General features: G+C 38.2%; 1 protein-coding gene across 9 annotated transcripts in view; it reads left to right on the top strand.

Moving 5' to 3' along the window:
* PIEZO2 (piezo type mechanosensitive ion channel component 2) overlaps positions 1-21,172 on the top strand; it is a 314,600-nt gene that overhangs the window by 158,162 nt on the left and 135,266 nt on the right. For all 9 annotated transcript variants that reach the window (XM_074899237.1, XM_074899233.1, XM_074899236.1 and 6 more), the window contains exon 5: positions 16,153-16,315. In XM_074899237.1, the coding sequence (XP_074755338.1) occupies positions 16,153-16,315 (163 nt within the window). The remainder of the gene's footprint in view (positions 1-16,152; positions 16,316-21,172) is intronic.

Below are 21,172 nucleotides of genomic sequence, written 5' to 3'. Positions count from 1 at the left end.
AAAAGGAGTGATTATCGAGCCTTTATTCAGTGTTGGTGAGGCCTCATGTGGAGTACTGTGTGCAGTTCTGGGCACCACAATTTAAGAAGCATGTGAAGGTCCTTGAGTGCATCCAGAGGAGGGCAGGAAAGCTGGTGAAAGGGCTGGAAGGCATGTCCTGTGAGGAGCAGCTAAGCACTTTGGGCTTGTCTAGTTTGGAGAGAAGGAGGCTGAGGGGTGACCTCATTGCTCTCTGCAGCTTCCTGAGGAGCGGATGTGGAGAGGGAGGTGCTGATCTCTTCTCCCTGGTATCCAGTGACAGGACACATGGGAATAGCTCAAAGCTGTACCCATCACAGGAGGTTTAGTCTGGACATTAGGAGGCATTTCTTTACTGAGAAGGTGGTCAAACGCTGGAACAGGCATTCTAGAGAGGTGGTCGATGCCCCAAGCCTGTCAGTGTTTAAGAGGCATTTGGACAATGCCCTTAATAACATGCTTTGACTTTTGGTCAGTCCTGAATTGGTCAGGCAGTTGAACTAGATGATTCTTTTAGGTTCCTTCCAACTGAAATATTCTTTCAATTCTAATTCTAATTCTAATTCTAATTCTAATTCTAATTCTAATTCTAATTCTAATTCTAATTCTATTCTATTCTATCCTATCCTATTCATTCTAATTCTGTTCTATGCTGTGCTATGCTATGCTGTGCTATGCTGTGCTATTCTGTTCTTTCTGCTACCAATGGTCCTTTTAGCATACTTTTTAAACTTAAGCTAACTTTTAAATTTAAGCTAATTATAAGAAAAGATTACTTTTGACAGTTGTCATTTGCATAAGTTTTGCAATATACTATCCTACCTTTTGCAAAATAAGCACATTTCATCTTAAGAATCATGTCATAGAATCTTTTTTTAATATACTGCTAGTGATGGTTTTGTAGCCTTTGTGCTGCACACCTGTGAGCCAATGAAGAGAGATTCACCAAGTGAGACTGTTTTATAAAAGCTTTTCAGGAGATGATCACCATATGGCTAAAAACACTTAGACTAGTAATTGCTTCCTTACTTACTGGATTTTTTTCAAATCTGTCCTTACTGAAAAAAGCGATAAAATTATCTACCATGAAATATGTAAACATTCACTGAACTAACTTCATTTGTTTTGAACAGATTTAAGAGATTTTCTAGGTTTTAATCCCCCATTTTTCCATATAAGTAATTATTTTAATGGTAACATAAACAATCCCTACCTAAAATAATTATAGTAATCATGGCTATTCTCTAGAGTACATCACTGTAATATGCCAAGAAAGGTATTTCCTCTGGGTTGATTACAGCTACTTTGACACCATCTTTTTTAAACAACACTGAAAGCAGCAATATGAAATTTCTAGATCTTTAAACACACAATCCTTAATTATATAAGCAACTTGCTAGACTTCAAGGGTATATCTCATGAGGTTAAACATTATAGAACCAAGGCAAAAATTGATTGTTAGTGGCATAAATAAACTAGATTTTAGAGAATAGTAAATTCTTTAGAATTTAGACAATTCAAAATTCTCTAACTTAGAGAGAATTCAGATATTAAAAATCCAAGGTGGACATCACACCAGTTAGTCCGGAGAAAAATCACATTGTTTGTTATACAAATAGAGCACAGTTGTGTGACCACTGTGTTTTAATCCTCTGCATGCATAGGCTAAAGGTCAAGAAGCTACTTACTTGCAGGAAGAGTGACAGTCCTGCTTCCTCTTCAGCCTCCTGTGCACCCACTAAAAGATCATGCATGCAAACATCCTGGAGGCAGAGCTCTTGCAGATAATGAATCCCTTAATCCTGTGACATGCCTATGATAAATCTCAAGTTCAACTGTGTGTAGATGAAAAATGTGTCAGTGTTATTAATTACAACGTGCTTTAGAGGCTTTATGAATAGGCAGGTTCCCCACTTTTTTTCTTTTTTTCTTTTTTTTTTTTTTAAAGTTAGGGTTTTTGGGGCTGGGAGATCAAACTGGATTTATCTTCAGATCTAATAGAAGACCATCAGTGTCAGTATACATTTGCCAGTGGTCCAACTTCACTACTAGAGACTCTTGTCTTACAGAGGCTTACAGTGATATTGAGACTGCTCAATCCTAGGCATATTTTGGCCAGTTTGCTGAGTTTGGCACAAGGGTTGTGAAGAGCCTCTTTTCGTTAAAAAAAGGGGACTCTTGGATTCTGGGAACATTAAACATCAAACAATTTAACATTGTGAACTATTTGAAAGCATCAGAATAACATTTTTCAAGTGTCTGAATCACTTTGGGAGTTGGGTTTGTCACTCAAGAATCCTTATGACTCTTGAACATTTTATCTGTAATCTTTCTGTTGCAAGTGCCGGGAACTTAACTGAATTAACGCTGTGTTTCTGATTTTCCAAATGAAAGTGCTGCCCAAACCTATTACTACTGTAGTATTTCAAAAGCCAAAAATCCATTGATCCCTTTTTTCTTCTTTTTTCTTTTTTTTTTTTTTTACTGAAAAGATCAACTTTTGCTGAAAATAGTTTTGCCGTGGTCCTATTCTTCCTAATATGCCTGATCCTAATAAAATAATTCTACTATATTAAGCATTCTTCCTTCACGCTTGCATAAAGTTTTAAATAGAAAACACTACTGAGGAGAAATCCATGTAAAACTTCTTTTGAGCTGTACTGTAGTTAAGCATTATAGAGACTTTTTAGTTGTTGCTTTTTCTTAAACCACACGCTGGAGAACTGATCTTTGACATGACTTCGTGTTGTAACTTTCGTACCTGTTTTATCTTTTGTTCTTTAAGAAAAGTCAACTTTGAAATATACCCCACTTGGAGAAGTCTTTCAAAGAAACCTGAAACTTATTTATCCGCATGGGTGAAGTTCTTTACATACATCATAGTGTTTCTCTTAACAGTAGAGCAAAGTTGTATTTAGAAGCCAAGCCAAATACTTTTATAAAGTTACTTTCCAATGCTTCCAACCCTGTGGATAGCTTTTGGGAAATTGAATAATTTAATAGCCCAGGACAAAATAGAAATTAATATGGGCTTGTCCCATGCTTCCAGCCTTAACAGTAGGTCTACCAAAGCAATTTGGATCAAAATAAAAATTCAAATTTTGCACTCTAGGACTATCTAATTATAGAGACTTCATAATTCTGCATGATAAATTAAGGACAGACCTCACATACAGAAGTCAGTTTAGGGGTGGAAGTGTTTGTTTTTTAGCATGGAAATATAAATCCATAACTTTTGGGCCAGTGATTTCCAGTTTTGATTTCCAGACAGAATGTCAATAGTTACAATTTCTGAAAACCTGGCCACTTATTTGTAGTCTGTTTGAAAAATGCAAATATTTTCCAATATGCCTTTATTTTTCCTCCCTGTAAAGAGGTGCCTGCTACTGGATACACTCAGATGAAGATACCAAAAATATCTGTTTCAGTATGTAATATTGTTTAGCAAGAAACAAAAAATTGTTTCCTTTTCCTTGCTGCATTGATTACTTCTTTTGCAGATGTAAAGATACACTTCCTGAAGTATTTCATGGCTTTTCTGCTATTGTCATACTTAAAGTAATAAATAGATAAAATTTGGTTGCCAAAAATAGTCATGAATAACTTCCAAGTGGAATGATTTAAAATTAATGTTGTTTTTCTTCTGGTTTCTAACCTTTAAGATTGAAGATGCTTCATATTTCGCAGCTTTTCTTCATAGCTGAAAATGGATATGTGTAATCTTTGTAAGGAAAAGTTAGTGACTCGCAGAGTCACATAGCTGCAGAAGGTGAAACTTTAGGAAAAACATAGGAACCCCAGTAAGGCTTTGGCAACTATCAAGGTAACGTTTAAGCTGTGAAAGGCTCTTGCAACACAAATTGTGTAGCTACACCTCGGTCTTAAAAGGGAATGGTTTTAAGCTGTCTCGTTTCTAATACACTAGCCTAATTTGAACACTATGAGAATGAATCAAGCGACAGCTAGATACCTGATTCTGTAAACTGCAGACAACCAAACTGCCAGGGTGGAAACAGTAGTACATTTTTTATATTTGTTCCATATTGCTGCAAACAGCAGCATATCTATCTTCTGTATCTGTCATCTCTTCTTCCCTCCCCTCCCACTGTCACTACAGTGTCATAAAGTTTCTTTCTTCTGCTTCAGCATGTAAAAAACTACTTTGATTACTTTTTATTTATTTGCTGTCTTCCTGTAGCTTAAGTGTTTGCCATCAGACTGCATCCCCCTGCTGTGTGATGACATTGGCAAGTGATTGCACAACTGAAAGATTCATTGCTATAGCAGATACAGTTGTGAATGAACAGTCAAATCAGCTGTAACTTTTAAATTAAAAACTTGTCAGTGAAGTGAATAAAGCACATGAATGCAAAAAACAAGGATAAGAAGTTGTACAGTGACATAAAAATAAAGCCTGATATAATTCAATGGTGAAAGAATACATTTGTGTATTCCATAATAGTATTAATTTAATAATTTTCTTCCAGCTAATAAAGTATTTTAAGTAAAAACTTGATTTTTTTAAAGTAAAAAACTGATTAGCCCTATTATCTATAGCATGTTCATCATGATACACTAGTTGCAACAACCTAACTGTGAACAAGTCCTAAAATACATTCGAAGTGTGGTTAAATACACCTCTTTTGGAAAGCTCAGAGCAACTAGAAAACTAAGAGAAATAAAAGCAGATACATGAAGGCCTTTTCTATATGCAAAAAATAAAGTAGCTGAATGAACAGAAAATTTTAGTAGACTTTGTATTAAAAAGGAAGATTATTATTAAATGCTCTGGACAAATGGTGAGCTATTTTTGAAAGAGTAGTTTAAACTGGTGAATAATTAATTAAAAAAAAAAAAAAAAAGAAGTGAGTTTTCTTTATTCCAGAAAAAAACATTTGTGTTGAAAAAATTAATCCAGCCTTGGAAGAGAGCTCCGTAGTATAGGGTTTTTCCCATTTTTTGTGACATGAGTAAATGTTCTGTACTGACTCTTCCAAGCAGCCAGTAAATATTCTTTTCCATAAGCATATAATGAGAAAAATGGAGTGGAGGTTAACACCCCCAGTTCACTGGGGACTTGTGTGGCCTCTGCACACTGTCAGAATGCAAAGGAATATATACTGTTATTGTGAAATCTGGATGAATTATGGGAACTTATTGAGAAGCCAAGATTTCCCTTCATGGGCTACCATTCAGAGGAAAAAAGACATGTGGGAGGAAAGAAGAGATGCAGGACTTGATGCTCACATCTGCTCCAGTTCAGTGCTGCTAGAAATCAGATCAGTCTGCCCCCATATTTCATTTCCTTCTGTAATCTTGACCAATAATTTATAATTGATATCAGCTGATCATCTGGCTCTCTCTTTCCATGGCAAAATGAGTGAGCAAAGAACTTTATCCTCCTATTCTTTGCTGTCCAAGAGACGATAAAACTTTGAAAGACAAAGATCTCTATTAATTTTTAATGAAGTCTGTGAAACATCCTCCTAGTCAATCTCTTTTCATTATTTCTGGTATGCCTTGGGTTTTTTTAGGAAACAGTGCTTTAGGAATCCATGTGATCTGAGATACAGCTTTGTTAATTGCAGGCAGCGTCATTATGATTTTTTACCTGGTGTATCAGCTTTTTCAGCTTCTTCGTCTGTATTCTAGGTGAAGGTGTTTGGAGAGGACATCTGGAGAGCTCCTGAGTCAGAAATAACTCATATGCTGCCACATCCCTTTGCAAAATCATGCTCATAGACCAGACCATCAGCTCCAGCAGCTCTTTCAGTCCTGTCTCCACTCTGAGACTCTGACAGTGCTGATGTTTTGCAGAAGTGATCTCTCCAAATCCAGCAGAAGAAGTCTGAGAGGCTTTTTAATGCCATTCCCACTCCTCTCTCATTAGGAGCAGTGTAGGCTCGAACTTAGCAGCTTTTCATGGCACACGTTTCAGTTGTGTGCATATTTGAAAAAATATTGATTGCCCATTCAGTTATATATGCAATATTAATAATATGACCATGTGGGGACAGTTTTAGTTAGTGAGCAGAACGAGGATGATTCCTCTTGTTAGTATGTTCAGAAGCCTGAAACCCGCTAAGTTAACACTGGATTATTTTAAAGGTAGACAGTGTTGCAGTCTGTGGCAGGTAGATGACAATAATTAAAATCAATCCCTTCAGAAAAAAAAAGAAAAAAAAAAAAAAAAAGAAACTGTAGTGCACTCAGTATTTCCTGCTGTATTTAATTTTATTGCAACCTCACCTTGAGTACTGTGTGCAGTTCTGGGACCCACAATTTAGGAAGGATGTGAAGGTCCTTGAATGTCCAGAGGAGGGCAACAAAGGTGGTGAAAGGGCTGGAAGGGTGTCCTATGAGGAGTGACTGATGACTTTGGGCTTGTCTAGTTTGGAGAAAAGGAGGTTGAAGGGTGACCTGATTGCTCTCTACAGCTTCCTGAGGAGGGCAAGGGGAGACAGAGATGTTGTTCTCTTCTCCCTGGTATCCAGTAATAGGACACATGGGAATGGTTCAAAGCTGCGCGGGAGAAGGTTTAAACTGGACATTTCCTAGAGAGGTTGTCGATGTCCCAAGCCTGTCAGTGTTTAAAAGGCATTTGGGGGTGATGCCCTTAACAACATGCTTTAACTTTTGGTCAGCCCTCAATTGGTCAGACATTTGGATTAGATGATCATTATAGGTTCCTTCCAACTGAATATTCTATTCTATTCTATTCTATTCTATTCTATTCTATTCTATTCTATTCTATTCTATTCTATTCTATTCTATTCTATTCTATTCCATTCCATTCCATTCCATTCCATTCCATTCCATTCCATTCCGTTCCATTCCTTAGAACTTCAAAAGAAGAAGCTGTGGAAGCGGGTCATTCAATCTAGCAAGTGTTAGCAGAGCACAGTATGCCTGTTTTCATCCTGATACTTCTCTGCCAGCCCCCTGCACAGGAGTGTTATACTGGCTGCATATTTATGACAGGAGAATTCTTAAATCCCACAGTGGCAGCTTTCAGTCTTTTTTTATGCAACACTAGTGGTTAAAAAAACAAAAGGACTTAATAATGCTCACAGGTAGGCCTTAGATAAAAGCAAGGAGACAAAAGATTGTGAGGCACAGGGCTGTAAATCAAATAGGTAAATTTACTTTCTGCTAGCAACTGCAGCATACTGCAGTCAGCAACCCAATGAGATTAAAGGGGAATGAATCTTAAACAGGGATATTTTTAAGAATTTAATGAGGAAATAATAAGTTTCTACCACACTGAAACCAAAAGTGGAAAACTGCATGGTTATTACTCTATGTCCTTTCTAACAGCATGCTACAGTAATCTGAGTACTTTGCAAAAAGAGCAATCTCATGTCACTTAGGTACCTACACGCTAATAGATGCTATGAAAAGCAAAGGAATATCATGAAATTGAAGGAAGGAAGTGATGGTAGAGCAATCTTTAACTGAGACTTCTAACACTGAATGTTAGAATTTATATGTCAGATATGTTCTCCTTGCTAACTGCAAGTGAGGAAAAATATTCTCTGTGCTCAGACAATTGTGTAATTTCCATATAGAATTCTTGCACCTCTCAAGTGTGTCATTGTATCATGTTGATCTGATGGTCTGTGCTGCCTCAGCAATGGCATAAGGTCCTTTCAGAAGTTGTGTCCATTCAGGAGGAATCTTATTTATCCAGCTCTTTGCATCAGGTTTTTAGGTTGCTCGCTTCCTGCCACCACTTGTGCTTATTTTCTTTTCAGCTAAATTAATTTCAGCTAACTTTTCTCATGCCATTCAACCTAGGGATTCAAAGGAAACGGACATCTGATAGAAAGTATTTTATGGACTGCGTTGTTTGAGCACTTGAGTTGTGAGACTGTTGTCAGTGTTTTTCTTGGCACGGCCCAGCCTCCTGCAGTACAGTGGTAGCTGGGAGCAATACAGTGGTAAACCCACCAGCAGCAGAATGTGAGCCAGTCTTTGTTTTAATCTGGAGAGCAATCAGCATTGCAATTAGTATCCAAAAACTCTCTAGGATGCATGCTTAACGGTTTGGCTTTGTGTTTTATTTTGGTTTTGTTGGTTTTTGTTCATGAATAAATCATGTGAGATCTCCAAATAGCAATTGGCACATGAAACACAAGGAAGCCTGTGGTTGGTGGAGTACTAACATACCATGTACAGGGTCTGACCAGTCTGCTGCAGTGTGTTGACAAAGGGCACCCAGCTTGGAGGCAAAAGTGGGAGCAATTAACTTCAGCTCCTTTTTGCCCAATTTGGATCTGATCAATCCTGTCCTTTTCAATGCTCAGCCAAGGTCAGAGTCTTCCACACTGGAAAAACATCACCACAATTGCCTCCCACACGTGAGAGAGTTCTCTGGTAGCCACACATCCCAGCCATTGAGCAAATATTCTCAAGCAGTGCAGTCCTTTCCTCTCCCACAGGTACACGGGGTGTTTGTTACCCAGGAATTATATCATTTACAGCAGAATAAGAAGCTCCATCTCAGGGTGCTGTGGCATTTAGTTTACCACTGATTTCTACCACTCTTCTTTCTTGACTTGATGCTGTGGAATTGAACAGAGTGCACCAAGGGTAAATCAGGACGTTTCTTCTGGCCAGTTTTGATGGAAATCAGCTGGTGGGTGGAGGGAGATGTTGCACATACTCCCCTGATGACTGGAGCCTACTTCGCACAATGCCCATGTGCTTTTCCCTCTAAGCCACTGGGATTTTCAGGCAGGTGGTGGCAGGGAAGGTTAAAATTTGCCTTCTGCCCTGTCCCACCTGATGTGCTGTAGAGAAAGATGGGCTCATTCAGAGCAGACAGGGTGGGCTGGGACCTTTTTTATGTGGAAGAATTCAGGGTCTTGGTGAATGGTTCCATCCCTGCAAATGTAGCACTTGGATAGTTTTGAATTAGGAATGGGGCTGGGGTGGGTAGAGGTGTCCCCATGCACTCGCTGAAGCACAATAGGCACTCCAGCTCAAATTGTGGCATTTCCTAGTGGTGCGTGCCTTTCCTCTGTATTGAGGATAATCTGGCTTTGTAAAATGACAGTAATTTACAATGTCGCTTGCTGTAATTGGGGGAAATACTATTCCCTCCTCATCTGCAGCTGACTGGAAAATAAAGATGTGTCTTTAACTTTCTGTGATTATATTATATGCTGGCTACAGAATGAATGAAAAAGTAGTTTGTAATGACGATCTGTTCATGCTCCAACAGTGAAAGCTGCAAAGAGGGGGAGCAAGTATATTTTGTAATAATCGCTGCTTCAGTCTTTTCAGCACTTCCTTTTAGTCAGGAATATTGTGGAACATATGGATATCTGTATGCCTTTATGTAAACACTTTGCTGTCAATCACCAAGAATTTATGAGTCTTATGGACAGATTTAACTGTTTTATATGTTTTACAGTGATCAGTGAATACTGAATTATAGTTTTAGCCAAATCCCTATACAATGTGTGCGTTAAGAGAGAAGCAAGTGAGAAATGTACATACACACAGTGGAAAGACTGAAGATTTCAGACCAAAATGTACCTATACCTGAAGGGTCCTCAGGTCTCTTCTGCTCACTTTGGCTCTGCCTTCATCTGAGATCACATTCCTATCTTGATCTGAAATAATTTGTGCTGTGGATGGGCTTGTCGTTTCCACCGCACTGTTGGGGCTGGCGCATGCAGCGCCATGGGTGTGGAAGGGAATGTGCTCACTTCCCCTTGGCTGTGCAACATCAGTCCTGCTCCACATTTGGAGCTGCGGGACATGGGCAAAGGGAGCTGGATATTGTACTGTCACGAGTCTGGCAATAGCACAGCTGAGCGCTTTGCATGATAGCTGCTCAGTCCCAGCTAAATTTTATGTCTTCTGCGTGCTGCCCTGGGCAAGCTGGAATTTGCCCTTTATTAGAAGATCAATGAACAACAAGAAACAGTGGGTGCTTTAAAAAAGAAAACTTGGCACGAACCAACATTTTACATATTGCGCATATCCATAATTTCTTAATGTTAAATGTTTTATGCAAGCAATGAGGCACCAAAAACTTGGCAATGTGCATTCAGTTTCAAATAGCTGCTCTCTCTGTGCATAGCAGTGTTTGGAAAGCAAATGTTTGGTTAATACGTGGTTAAGCACTTTTGCAATACAGAAAGTGTTCTTCATTGCAAGGTATCTTTCCTCAGAAAGCGAAGTATACTTTTGGTTTTTGAATCCATGCAGACATAGTTTGTAAGCAGTGATTAAGATTTTACAAATACTTCAGGAGCCCTTTGAACTTGTATGTTGGGTAGGTCAGTGCATGCTAAATATTTTTATAAGTAGTTTTCTATGCATTTTTGCTTCCCTCTTCCTCCCACTTTTTTACTTTGCATGACCAAAATTCTCTCAAAGTGTAACTTCAGGTATTTTTGGTAAAAGACATGGCACGTTCTGCATAAACTGAGAGGACAGTCACGTTAAGGCAGTGCAGGATTAAGAGTGATCATGCACAGCCCTGTGTATATTAATATTAATACTATTGTTTGTATTTTATTTTTTCAACACAATTTATTTTCAGTTTGTGGGTAAACATGAGGTAAGGAAATGACTAAAGGCAGACCTACCAGCGCTCAGCAACTTGCATATTTTACCCCAGCAGAGGTTTGCCCTGAGAGTCATATCAAGATTACCATGTGAACCAACATCATATCTAACTTGTTTTGAACCAGTAGGGACAAGTCATGCCATCATGAATATAGATTGTGAGCATCAAATATAGACTGTGAGTGTCCTGAGTTCACTGAAGTGCTGGTTGCGGCTCAAACCGGGTCTGCTGTCCTCAGTCCCAGACAAGTTAAGTGTCAGTTTGCCAGCCAAGTAGAGAGGCAGACATTTCATTCTTAGTTCAAACTGAGAGAAGACAAGGGGCCTCTTTAACTTGTTTCTGGCTGCAACCATCCCCAAGACCCAATTCCTACATCAGGGATCAGCAAGCACATCTCTAAGGGCAGTCCACTTGCTAGCCTTTGGTATCCTCAAAGTTTTCACTATTTTTTATCACAGAGAGGATACTAGTGATAAACAAATGAATCTTTCATAGTACTCACAGCACCTATGTGATACTGCCAGTCCACGTTTCCAGGGGAACGTGCCTATGATTCTTATGTCTGATTTACCTCCAATCCAAGTGATTACAGTAGCAGATGAAGCCCATGGGAATTGTGCTGTAAACATCTGCAGTGATGGGTAAACTACTCTGAAATATTAGATCCACTTGGAAATATCAAATGTGTCACAGTGACCAAACAAGATGAATGGAAAGTATTAGCATCTATGCATCTCTTCCTTAGTTTATAATCTGTAAACTGTTAATACAGTGTTACCTAATTGCAGTTTTATTAAATCAATTAATTAGAAAGTTAAAGAAAAGGTAGTATAGTATGCAGTGAATATGGCTTTTGAGAAATTTTTAAAACTATGCTAAAAAATAAAGTTTAAAATACTCTGTTCACCCCATATCCAATATAAAATCAAGCTTTTCACAGGGCTTTAGTCTGGAGGCATTGTTTGATTAACATAAACTTAACGTTGTGATATATTGCTGATGCTGAATTAATTTGAGTTTTGTTTAAAAAAGACTGGTTGGGGTTTTTTTCCCCATTTTTTGTTTGTTTGTAACACAATATTAAATATTTAGAGTTTGAAGGCTTTTGGGTTTTTTTCTATATGTGAAATATTTTATATATTATATGCATGTTGCTTTACACATGTGTTAATATATATTTCACTTTTTTCCTGTTGAAGCCATTCCAATTTGAATTCTAATAGCTCTACTGCTTTTCTGGTTTTATTCTGTCAACCTGAAATAAAGAATAAGGTAATGTGTCTGCCATTCTAAAGAAATGAAATCAGACCAGGTCAGTATTTAATACTTCACCATACACCAAAGCTTTGTGCATTCCGTACATGAGTAATTCTAATTTGTGAGAAATGGTTATTCTAGAAAGGATAACAATTAAAATTTTATTTTCCAAAATTCAGCTGCTGATCTCTAGAAAACCAGGGAAGAATGTCATGTTTAAATTATTCTGGCTTCACTTCTTCAAGGTGTTTAGTTTTTGTTTGACTGTTAGTGAGTGTTGAGTGTACGTGAAGTAAGAGAGCAGTTTTAACCTGTGTGTCTACAGCTAACTCTATTTTCAATGCAGATAAAATGGGAAATTTTGCCTAGTAATTTCTTTAGCACCAATGTACTTCAGAAATGATCCAGGGTCACACAGTACTAGAAAAATTCTGTATAAACACAGAAAGTTGAGATGATCTCTTTATAAAGAAGCTTGAATTTAAAGCATATGGCTGAAAACAAGAGGAACACAGGTTGACTGATGAGGAAACTGCTGTATTAGAGGTCTGTTGATATGATAAAACAATTTCACATATTGATGCAAAAGTCATGAAATCCCTTTTGTCCCACAAAATTTATTTTTGTTACAGAGGAACTCTTGCAACCTAACTGTAGTAGTCCCTTGTCTTAAAAACATGTGCAGTGTAATTTACTTGGTCAAGTGAAGCTAGAAAAACATTTCAAACCCCTGACTTTTTTTTTTTTTTTTTGGGGGGGGGGGGGGGAAGGTGTCCTGTTTTCTTCTGCATCCTGTAAGAAAGAGCGAAAGAGGGGGGAAAAGCATTCTAAAGCTGCCATTTACTCTAGTTAGACTTCAGAACATGTTTTTGGCTGAGTTATAAGGTTCAGTCAGAGATATCTATTAAAATTAAAGTTTCCCTGCAGGTAAATTATTTAGTTTAGGTGAATACATGATGCTGTACTAGTTGTAGATCAAGGTCTATGACCAATTCATTGTACATTGTGATTCTTGCAGGGATTAAAAAAAAAGCTGTTTCTCTAGATCTCCTGAATAGGTTTCCTGTGCTTCTGTTTTAACTTCATCTTTAGAGAGCCTTTTTTGGAGCAAAGAGCACAATGCATAGACTGTTATCAAATGCAAAATATGACCATGCGTGAACGTGCAAATAAAGTGAGAAATGTTTGTGGAATGATTGCAGTATTTACTATTCTTTTTTGTACTGCCAGAGATAACAAGTGGGAATAACTGAATTTTGTTTTAACTGTTGCTGTGAAAAACTGGGGAACAAATTGCTTGGGGTTGAATGAAGCAGTTTATTATTCTGATTTATAGAAGAATATACATTTCTCTATTTTCAAGTGATCTTTTGTTTCCTATTTAATTATCACACTGAGGGCAATTTGTTTTCTTTTTCATGGGGAGACGGGGACAGCATACATTTGTGACCGGTTTTGGTGAATAAACTATTCATGTGCAGAATTTTTCCCTGCTCTGTGGTTAAGTATCACTGTTCAGACACTCTGTTGCTAGCCTGAACTGTACATTACATCTTTCGTAACAACATGCTAAATGATTTATTTTGAAAGATCAGAAGCACTTGGTTTGGGTTAGTGGAAAGAAATGTGAGCCGCGACAGAGGCAGTGCTCTCACAGGGGTCTCCCCTTGTTCCGGGGAGTGGGATACGTGAAGGAAGATCCAGTGTGGCTCCATGGGAGTACAATGTGAGGAAGGAGAACCTGGTGCGACTGAGAAGCGCTAGTATTTGAAGGCTGCCTCCTTTTAATTTGTTAGTGTGTGTTGAATCTGATAGGTTTGGGATTTAAGTTCAGAAGTGATGCAAAATTAATTTTAAATGAGAGTCCATACATGTGTATACAAAAAGCTCACTTACAGAAGTATTACATAGAAGTTATCTGATCCATTTTTCAATATGACACTGGTAAATTTACACTGTTCTTACACCAATACCAGATTCAGAGGGTTTTTCCACTCTTTCTAAAAAATGCCTGAGTGATAAAATCAGAATCAAGAATTCAGATTTTGTTGCCACTTATTTAGTAAAACCACATTAATAGGCAGGTTTCAGCATAACGATTGGGATGTGAAACTAATTCATTATTGTTACTGTGAATCCTGTGTATGCTGTTGTTGGGAATTAGGTTCATTAAACATGTACTTTTTACTGCTTTCTGCCAGAGGAGAAAGTACAGACTCGGTACCTTGACTAGCTAATCTTCAGTGACAGTAAGAGCTATGGTACTGCAACATGAACTGACACATGTCAAGCCTGTATTTTCTGTAATGTTAAACAGAATGACTATGCTGTCATATGCCAGCTGACTCTACAGCATGCTTGCTTGAAGTAGTGGCACAAGAAACATGCAAGCAATCCAGCAAGTACTTTGCCATCTAACTCTTTTATAAGTCTTTCAGTGACTAACTTGATTTTTTTCTCTGCTTCAGTATAACTCAAAGCCTTTAGCAAAACATTTTCAAGCTATTTAGCTGCCATATAGTGCATGACCATTTGGGGTTAATCTATAGCAAAGAACATCAGAGGAGGAACTTTTCTGGTTGCATGATTGCAATTTCTTTCTTTTCCTTATACAAGAAGCTGCAATTTCATATCTTAAATTTTTTTCCTTAGGCAGCACCTTGTTGATTTATTCTGTGTCTATGTCTGAGCATGGGAAGAACTAGAGCTTGAATTTTCCCTGTCCTGTTTTAAACCAATTCAGTAGTACTTCTGGGTCCATTTCATAATTGTGCTGCGGGACAGCATGTCTCATACCTGTACATTGCTCACTGCTTCCCATGATACATTCATTTGTACCTATTGAGACAAACATTATAGCTAGCTTTCTGGTCGGTTATTGTATTCCCACTTCGGACATATGTTATTTTGCAAGATATACAGTAGTGGAAAAGCTGGGTCAGAAGCAGTGGTGGATATATAGGTTTTGATCTAAGGCATATGAGCAGGCCAACAAGATTCCTGACAGTGTTTTTATCATAATCACATTAGAGACTTTTTAGATAGTCTAGATCTGCAGTTAGTTGCAGCAGTTGCAGGTAAGCCCTTCACAAATAGGCTTCAAAGCTGCTAGTGTTATAATAAAGAAAGGCCAGAGGTGATCTCTTCTTTTGCATCTATAAAACAACCTAGCAAGGTTTTCTACCAGTTCAGGCTGTGAAGAGCTAGTCTGATGCACTCATCTATGCCCAAGGAGCTGTACAGATGCCTCACCTGTCCTCAGAACTGATTATGGAATTAAAGCCCTATAAAACTTAAATTAAAATTAAAATTGGAGCTGCATATTTAAAACATATTAACTTCAAGATTGGCAGGTTTATGTTGTATACTTTCAAATAATTAAGATTGTATCCTCTTATTAATAGTTAAAAGTTCAGTAAGTCCATGCAGCAGCTTAATAAACAGTTCATTGTGCCATTAAATCTGAATCCTAATTCTCCATTCTAACAGTGAAACAAATTCAGACACCACATCCAAACCCATAAAGTCGTATTTCCCAGCCTAAACAATTAAATCTGCACAATGAAGCAATGTGAGGTTTTTTCTACATAAAATTAATCCAGTCTTAAAGATCTTTTGGAGGAGAAGAAAGATTTTCTTGGTGGGGATCTAACAGTTTAATTAGTATTTAAATATTTTACTTAAATATTAGTACTTAAATACCCAGAAAGGTATTTAAGAAGTCTGACTGGATGAAATGTATTAACAATTAACATAATAAAACCTATTATTAAACAATTACAGGCTTTCTGGTTATTCCTCTGTCTGCAGGAACGATTAGGGCACGCTTAGAGGTGACATGAATGCTATCTTGTCTTTGCTTGACCTTCTTGGTAAAGCTGGATGCTGTTGTCTTTGCAGAGGGTGCCAGTAAAAGGATTATGATTTATATACATGGATCTTCTAGGAACTCAGTTGAAATATTTCTTGTTGAATTTGAAGTCCATGCCTGTGTTGCTCTTCACAAAATGGATTCAGAATTGGGTTATTCAAAATGCTAAGTATTACTAAAATAAGAGTATGTGAGCTCCCAGCGAATAATCGCTTATTCTGTACTTCCGGAGAGCAAAAATACCTGTCTATCTAGAGTTCCTTGATCATGTTCATATTTCATATATTGCAAACCTTTCTTATTACTGGATTTTTGGTGTTTTTTCTTTGCCTTGAGCTAACTTTCTGTTCCAATTGAAAATGTCATTAGAAGTAACAAATGTTTCTTTGTTTTTTTTGTGTTTTTTTTTCATCCCATACAGTGTGAAAGGAGCAGATGCTGGCAACGTGATCAGACTATTTGTACCAGATATTGGGATGTTCATTGCTAGTCTGACAATATGGCTCATCTGCCGCAACATGTTTCAGAAGCCAGTAACCGAGGATGCAGCACAGTGCAACATGCAATTTGAAAATGAGGAAATGGTATCAAATACACATTTCTATCTGTACGACTTTTAGCTAATAGTAAGCTTTGGCATTCCTGTCTGAGATACGTTCTGAAATGGTTTCATGAGGGCTGGGTATGTTAAGAAATGAACTTACTTTCAGAAAACTAAACAGCTGTTTTTAACGTGGAAAAGCTACAGTTGTTATTATCTTGAGAAAAACAAAGCAGAATATGAGAAGTTGTAGGTATGCTACTGAATTTTTCAGATTGTTTTGAGTTAAGAAATGATCATGACAGTAGATGACAAGCTGTTTCTTCACCAGAGCTGCTGGTTAAGTCTGACAAGGTTGTTTTGCTACATACATTGCTTAGTTCCTTAGATAGCATCCATATTTCCAAGCTTGTTATCCAAGAATAACAGCAGCATCTGAGTGATTATCAGAAATGACTCTTAGGAGAAGGGAGTAAAGACTGTGTATTACATTCATGGAAGGGGTTATCTAAAACTGTGGTCATACTGAATAAGCTCAAGGATAATTTTTGGGAATGGCTTAACTGGAAGTGTTGAGGTGTTTGCTGTGTATTTTACTAGTGGGAAAAAGAATGGCAGAGATACTGAATGCAAAAAAAATCCACAGAAAGAGGAAAACTATTTTATAATATAAAAAGCCACAGTGGGAATTTAGCCCAGGGTGCAGAGAAATTCCTACTACTAATCTTAACATGTTTTTTATCAGACTGTCTAGTGTGCCTTGGGTCTCATTTTCTTTTACGTACGAGTGGAATGTTTTTTTCTTTACTCTCAAAACTCCATTTTTAGGGGAGACAGTTGCAACTTGCTCATTTCAAATAGAAATTGCACTTTGAAGTGGGTTAAGTATTTAGGGGTATCAGCTGCCCGTTTTGGTGCCACTATAGAGAGGAAAAAAAGCCTCTCTTCATGTTGCCATATTGTCTGGATTGTGGTATTGCCAGAAGCTGGTCGAGTTTCTAGCACATGAGAGATCAGTATCAGGACTGTGCTTTATACTCAGTTCCAGTTGTAATTCTTATGGGCTCTCCTGGCGGTTGAGGATTGCCTGAAGATTGCAGATTTTAACTACACAGTGGAGGATGTGTATGGCCTCTGCCTGATGAGTGTACGTAAAGTTTTGCTGTGTCTCCTGGAAGCCGGTTTTATCAGCTTTAAATCTGCTTTATTGTTGGAGCTGTGCAAAATGGATTTAGCAGCAGGCTAGAATATGGGGCTATATCCATAAGGGGAGACATCTGAAGTTTTAAGAAGTATGGCTAATTAACATGTTTTGTGTTCAGACCATCTCTCTTAAGAGTTACATTTTACCAAAGTGGGCTCTAAGAGACTTCTCTGAAGCCCTTGATCTCCTGGAAAGAAAGCGTGCACGTGCATAACACAGGAGTAACTTGATGGCAGAAGCTCAGACGAGAAAAGGGCATGCTTAGGTTCCTCTGAAACTGAATGACAATGTTCAGATATTCATTTTGTGTTTGGTTTAGAGGTGCACATGAGCCTGGAGTCTGGGTCGAAGGGAGCTTGGTCTCCTGGACAGGATGGATGCTGTCTTCCAGGCAGGGTTCAATAGTCATTTGCCTGGAATGCAAGGGAAAAAAACCAAGCTAACAAACACTGATTACGTAGCACAGAGTGTAGCTGTAAATTGGGTTGGTCCTAGACTGACTACCTCAGGGGAATCCACCAGTGCAACTAAATGGACCAGAGTATTCCACAAAGGAAGAGCGTGGGGGAGAAGAAGGATAAAACTTTGACTGCAAAGAAATATTGATACTGGATACTGGGCAAATAAAAATCAGTGTAAATGTACTTTATTTATTCACATAAAAATCCAGAAATTATTATTTATGTTCTGTAAACTGTATGTATTACAGAATATTTAGTGAACACAGCAGCTGTGTTTAGTGGCACTCAGAATTCTATCACAGCATTTTTTTTAAAAAAGGGGTAATAGTTACTGTTGTGTGAGGTGATCCCCAATGCTTTAAGGAATTCTGATCTTCACAGCTGAAATGATGAATCTGCATCAGAATAACCTGCTTGTTTTTTAAAGATGAAGTGAAATGGATAGTGGAAAATTAAATACCTGTTAGACATTTTTCCAAACTTCGGCTTTCTCTTTCTAGGTGTCTGCACATAACATCCTGGAATCATTTCTGCTAGCTAGGAGGAGGCTGCAGCAGCAGCTGAATCTGCTAGGAATATGTATTTGGCAGGACTGACTCTAAGGAACCTAATGCATATGCAGAGCATGCAGCTGAGTGTCTGAATTTGGGAGAATATTGGCATGATCTAAAATGAGTCCAAACTGTGTAGGTTTCACATAATAAGTTTCAATTCTTTCTTGGTAGAGTACACTCTAAAAGGGAAAGCTAAGTAAGTGATCAGTTCTTTGAATTCTGCATTAGCTGACTGATGCCTGTGGCGATGTGTTGGTGCAGTTCTCTACTGATGCTGTAACTCTATTGAATTAGAGAATGCAAAATAGTTTGCAGCAATAACTGCCCTACAAACAAATGCTTCAGGAGAAGTGTTCAGCTTGGTACTGTGCCTTCAAGAGAAATAGTCCTGGGTTTGTTAGACCAGGCCTGTAGTAAATTCCAGAGTTGAAGAGCTTTTGCCGAGAGTCCCTGCCACCAGTCATCAGAGATTCATGGTACAAGATTTTGTTAAGAGTGCATCAGCTGTTTTGAACAGACTCAACAGAGCCATAAGGGAGATGACTTTTCAGATTGCTAGATGCTTAGCCACACATGGCTCTATAAATCAAGAAATCAGCACTGTGACTTCCAGGCAAAAGCAGAGAGTTTGTCTTGCAGCTTTACCTTTTTGCATGGAATTATTTACATTGAGTGATTCTCAGACCTCTTCGCCTGGGGGGAGCATGAAATACTATGGAAATAGGCTTAATTAAAAAAGAAACATTAATCTATCTACTCCTAAAATTTATGTACAAGAAAACCTGTTAATTGTTTTCATACTTCTAAAAGTGATCTTTTCAAGGCGCTGTGTGAATCCATCACATTTCACTTGTTATATGGGCATGCCGAAAAAATGCCTGCAGTTGAGTAGCAGTTTGTGATGCTCAGTTGTGTACTGTCCTTCATCATGGCAGTAACCTCCAGAAACCAGCCGTAAAGTACAATGGATCAGATTGCTTGTGGATTGAGATGCAATTCGAAATAAGAAAAAGTATCGGAATCCAAATTAAGGACTACGAGGATTCATTGAAAAATGAATGTCCTTCTCCATTACCCTGCATCCAACTTTAAGGGAAACAGATCTCCATCAGAAAAGCATATTCTACGGAACAGAACTGGGGGGAGGAGGCTATAAGGCAGTGAGAGACTCTCAATTATTTGTAAGTAACGCTATCCTAGGAATAAGCAAAGAGTGTGGTTTTAATTAACAGTGAGTCATGAAGTAGGAAGGTCTGCCAGATACCAGGCTGCAGTCCAACTCATTACCACCCCTAAATGGTTGCACACTTGGAGCAAACGTGTCTGCAGGCCTTTTTTATTAGGGCTCAGAAAATTTAAAGCAGGTGAATTCAGCTGGAGACAGGCCCGGGCATGCTGAAAAGCACAATGCCAGTCACAAGGTGTAAAAGGTGGAAGAAAATAAGAAAGTACAGTTAACTCCCAGCTGCAGCTGAAAGTAAGACATTTTTGATTTGGTGCAGATGGCGGTTTATATGCCAAAATGCAGATACAGTATATACAGTCTGATAGGTATAAGAAAGGAAGTAGCTTTTGCTTGAGACTATGGATGAATTGCCCAATATTGTAAGTGACAGTGGCAGGGAGGAAAATCCTTCTGAGACTGCACAACTTAAAACTTTAGAAGAGTTTGATCTTAATTGAAATATACAGTTGTAGTCTTAAATGCAACTTCTTCCACGACACTTGGTGACTTGTCCATTTGAGCTTGTTTCTCATCCACACTCTTCTAGAAAGCAAATGGAACAGTGGGTCTGTACTTTGTCCCATAATCTGAGGCAAGCTTGATCCCAGAGCCTCCACCCCTCTTTTCTGCGGAAGACAGAGATTTGTTTGGGATCTCAAAAAGGGAAAAAAAAAAAGAAAGAGAGGAAATTGTTTTAAAATAAACTAAACTTTGGGAAGAATGTGAAGAGAGATTGGCTTGGAGTCAAGATACTGGACTGGAGTCAGGAGGACCAGCATGGTTCTTACTTTGGCCACAAACTTGGTTTGTGTCCTCAAGTCTATTACTTCATCTGTCTCTCAGCTTCTGTGTCCCTTGGCAAATACGGGCAGTAAAACTGCAGTTTTCTAGCTTTGTCTTTCTAAACAGTGACAGGGCTATTTGTCCTACGCCTACACTGGGCACATAGCACGTCAGGAGCTCTCTTTTGGTCCAGGTCTCCAAGTGTAGCTGCAATACATACAGAACAGAATCTATAGGCTCTGAGAGCTACACACATCCCATGCCTTGTCCAAGGACTTCCTAGTCTAGAAATTGCCCATTTAGACCAGTATCCTCATCCTAAAAACAGCTGGTACCTGCTGGATAAGGACAGTAAGCAAGTAAGGCAATACCCTTTTTCCCCATCTCCAACATTACAATTTATCCTGATCTCTCCTAGTGAGAGACTGGCTTTAATCCTAAAACATGTGGTTTCAAATCCCTTCCAAAGAATGTTGTTTTTAATTATAGCTACTCTGGATAATCTTGTTAAACATATAATTATCCAGACCCTTTTAAAACCTCATTAATTTCTTGGCTTTGGTGGCGTCATGAAGCAAGGACTTCCACAATTTAATAAGTGCTCTATGATTTTATTTTAAATTTAACACTCTTTAATTTTATGGAAGGTCCCTTGTATTACATGTTATAAAAC

The sequence above is a fragment of the Athene noctua genome, chromosome 2, assembly GCF_965140245.1.
Source record: "Athene noctua chromosome 2, bAthNoc1.hap1.1, whole genome shotgun sequence".
In the NCBI taxonomy this organism is placed as follows: Eukaryota; Metazoa; Chordata; class Aves; order Strigiformes; family Strigidae; genus Athene; species Athene noctua.
The sequence above is the reverse complement of the archived record's forward strand: the minus strand, read 5'-3'. Positions and strand labels throughout refer to the sequence as shown.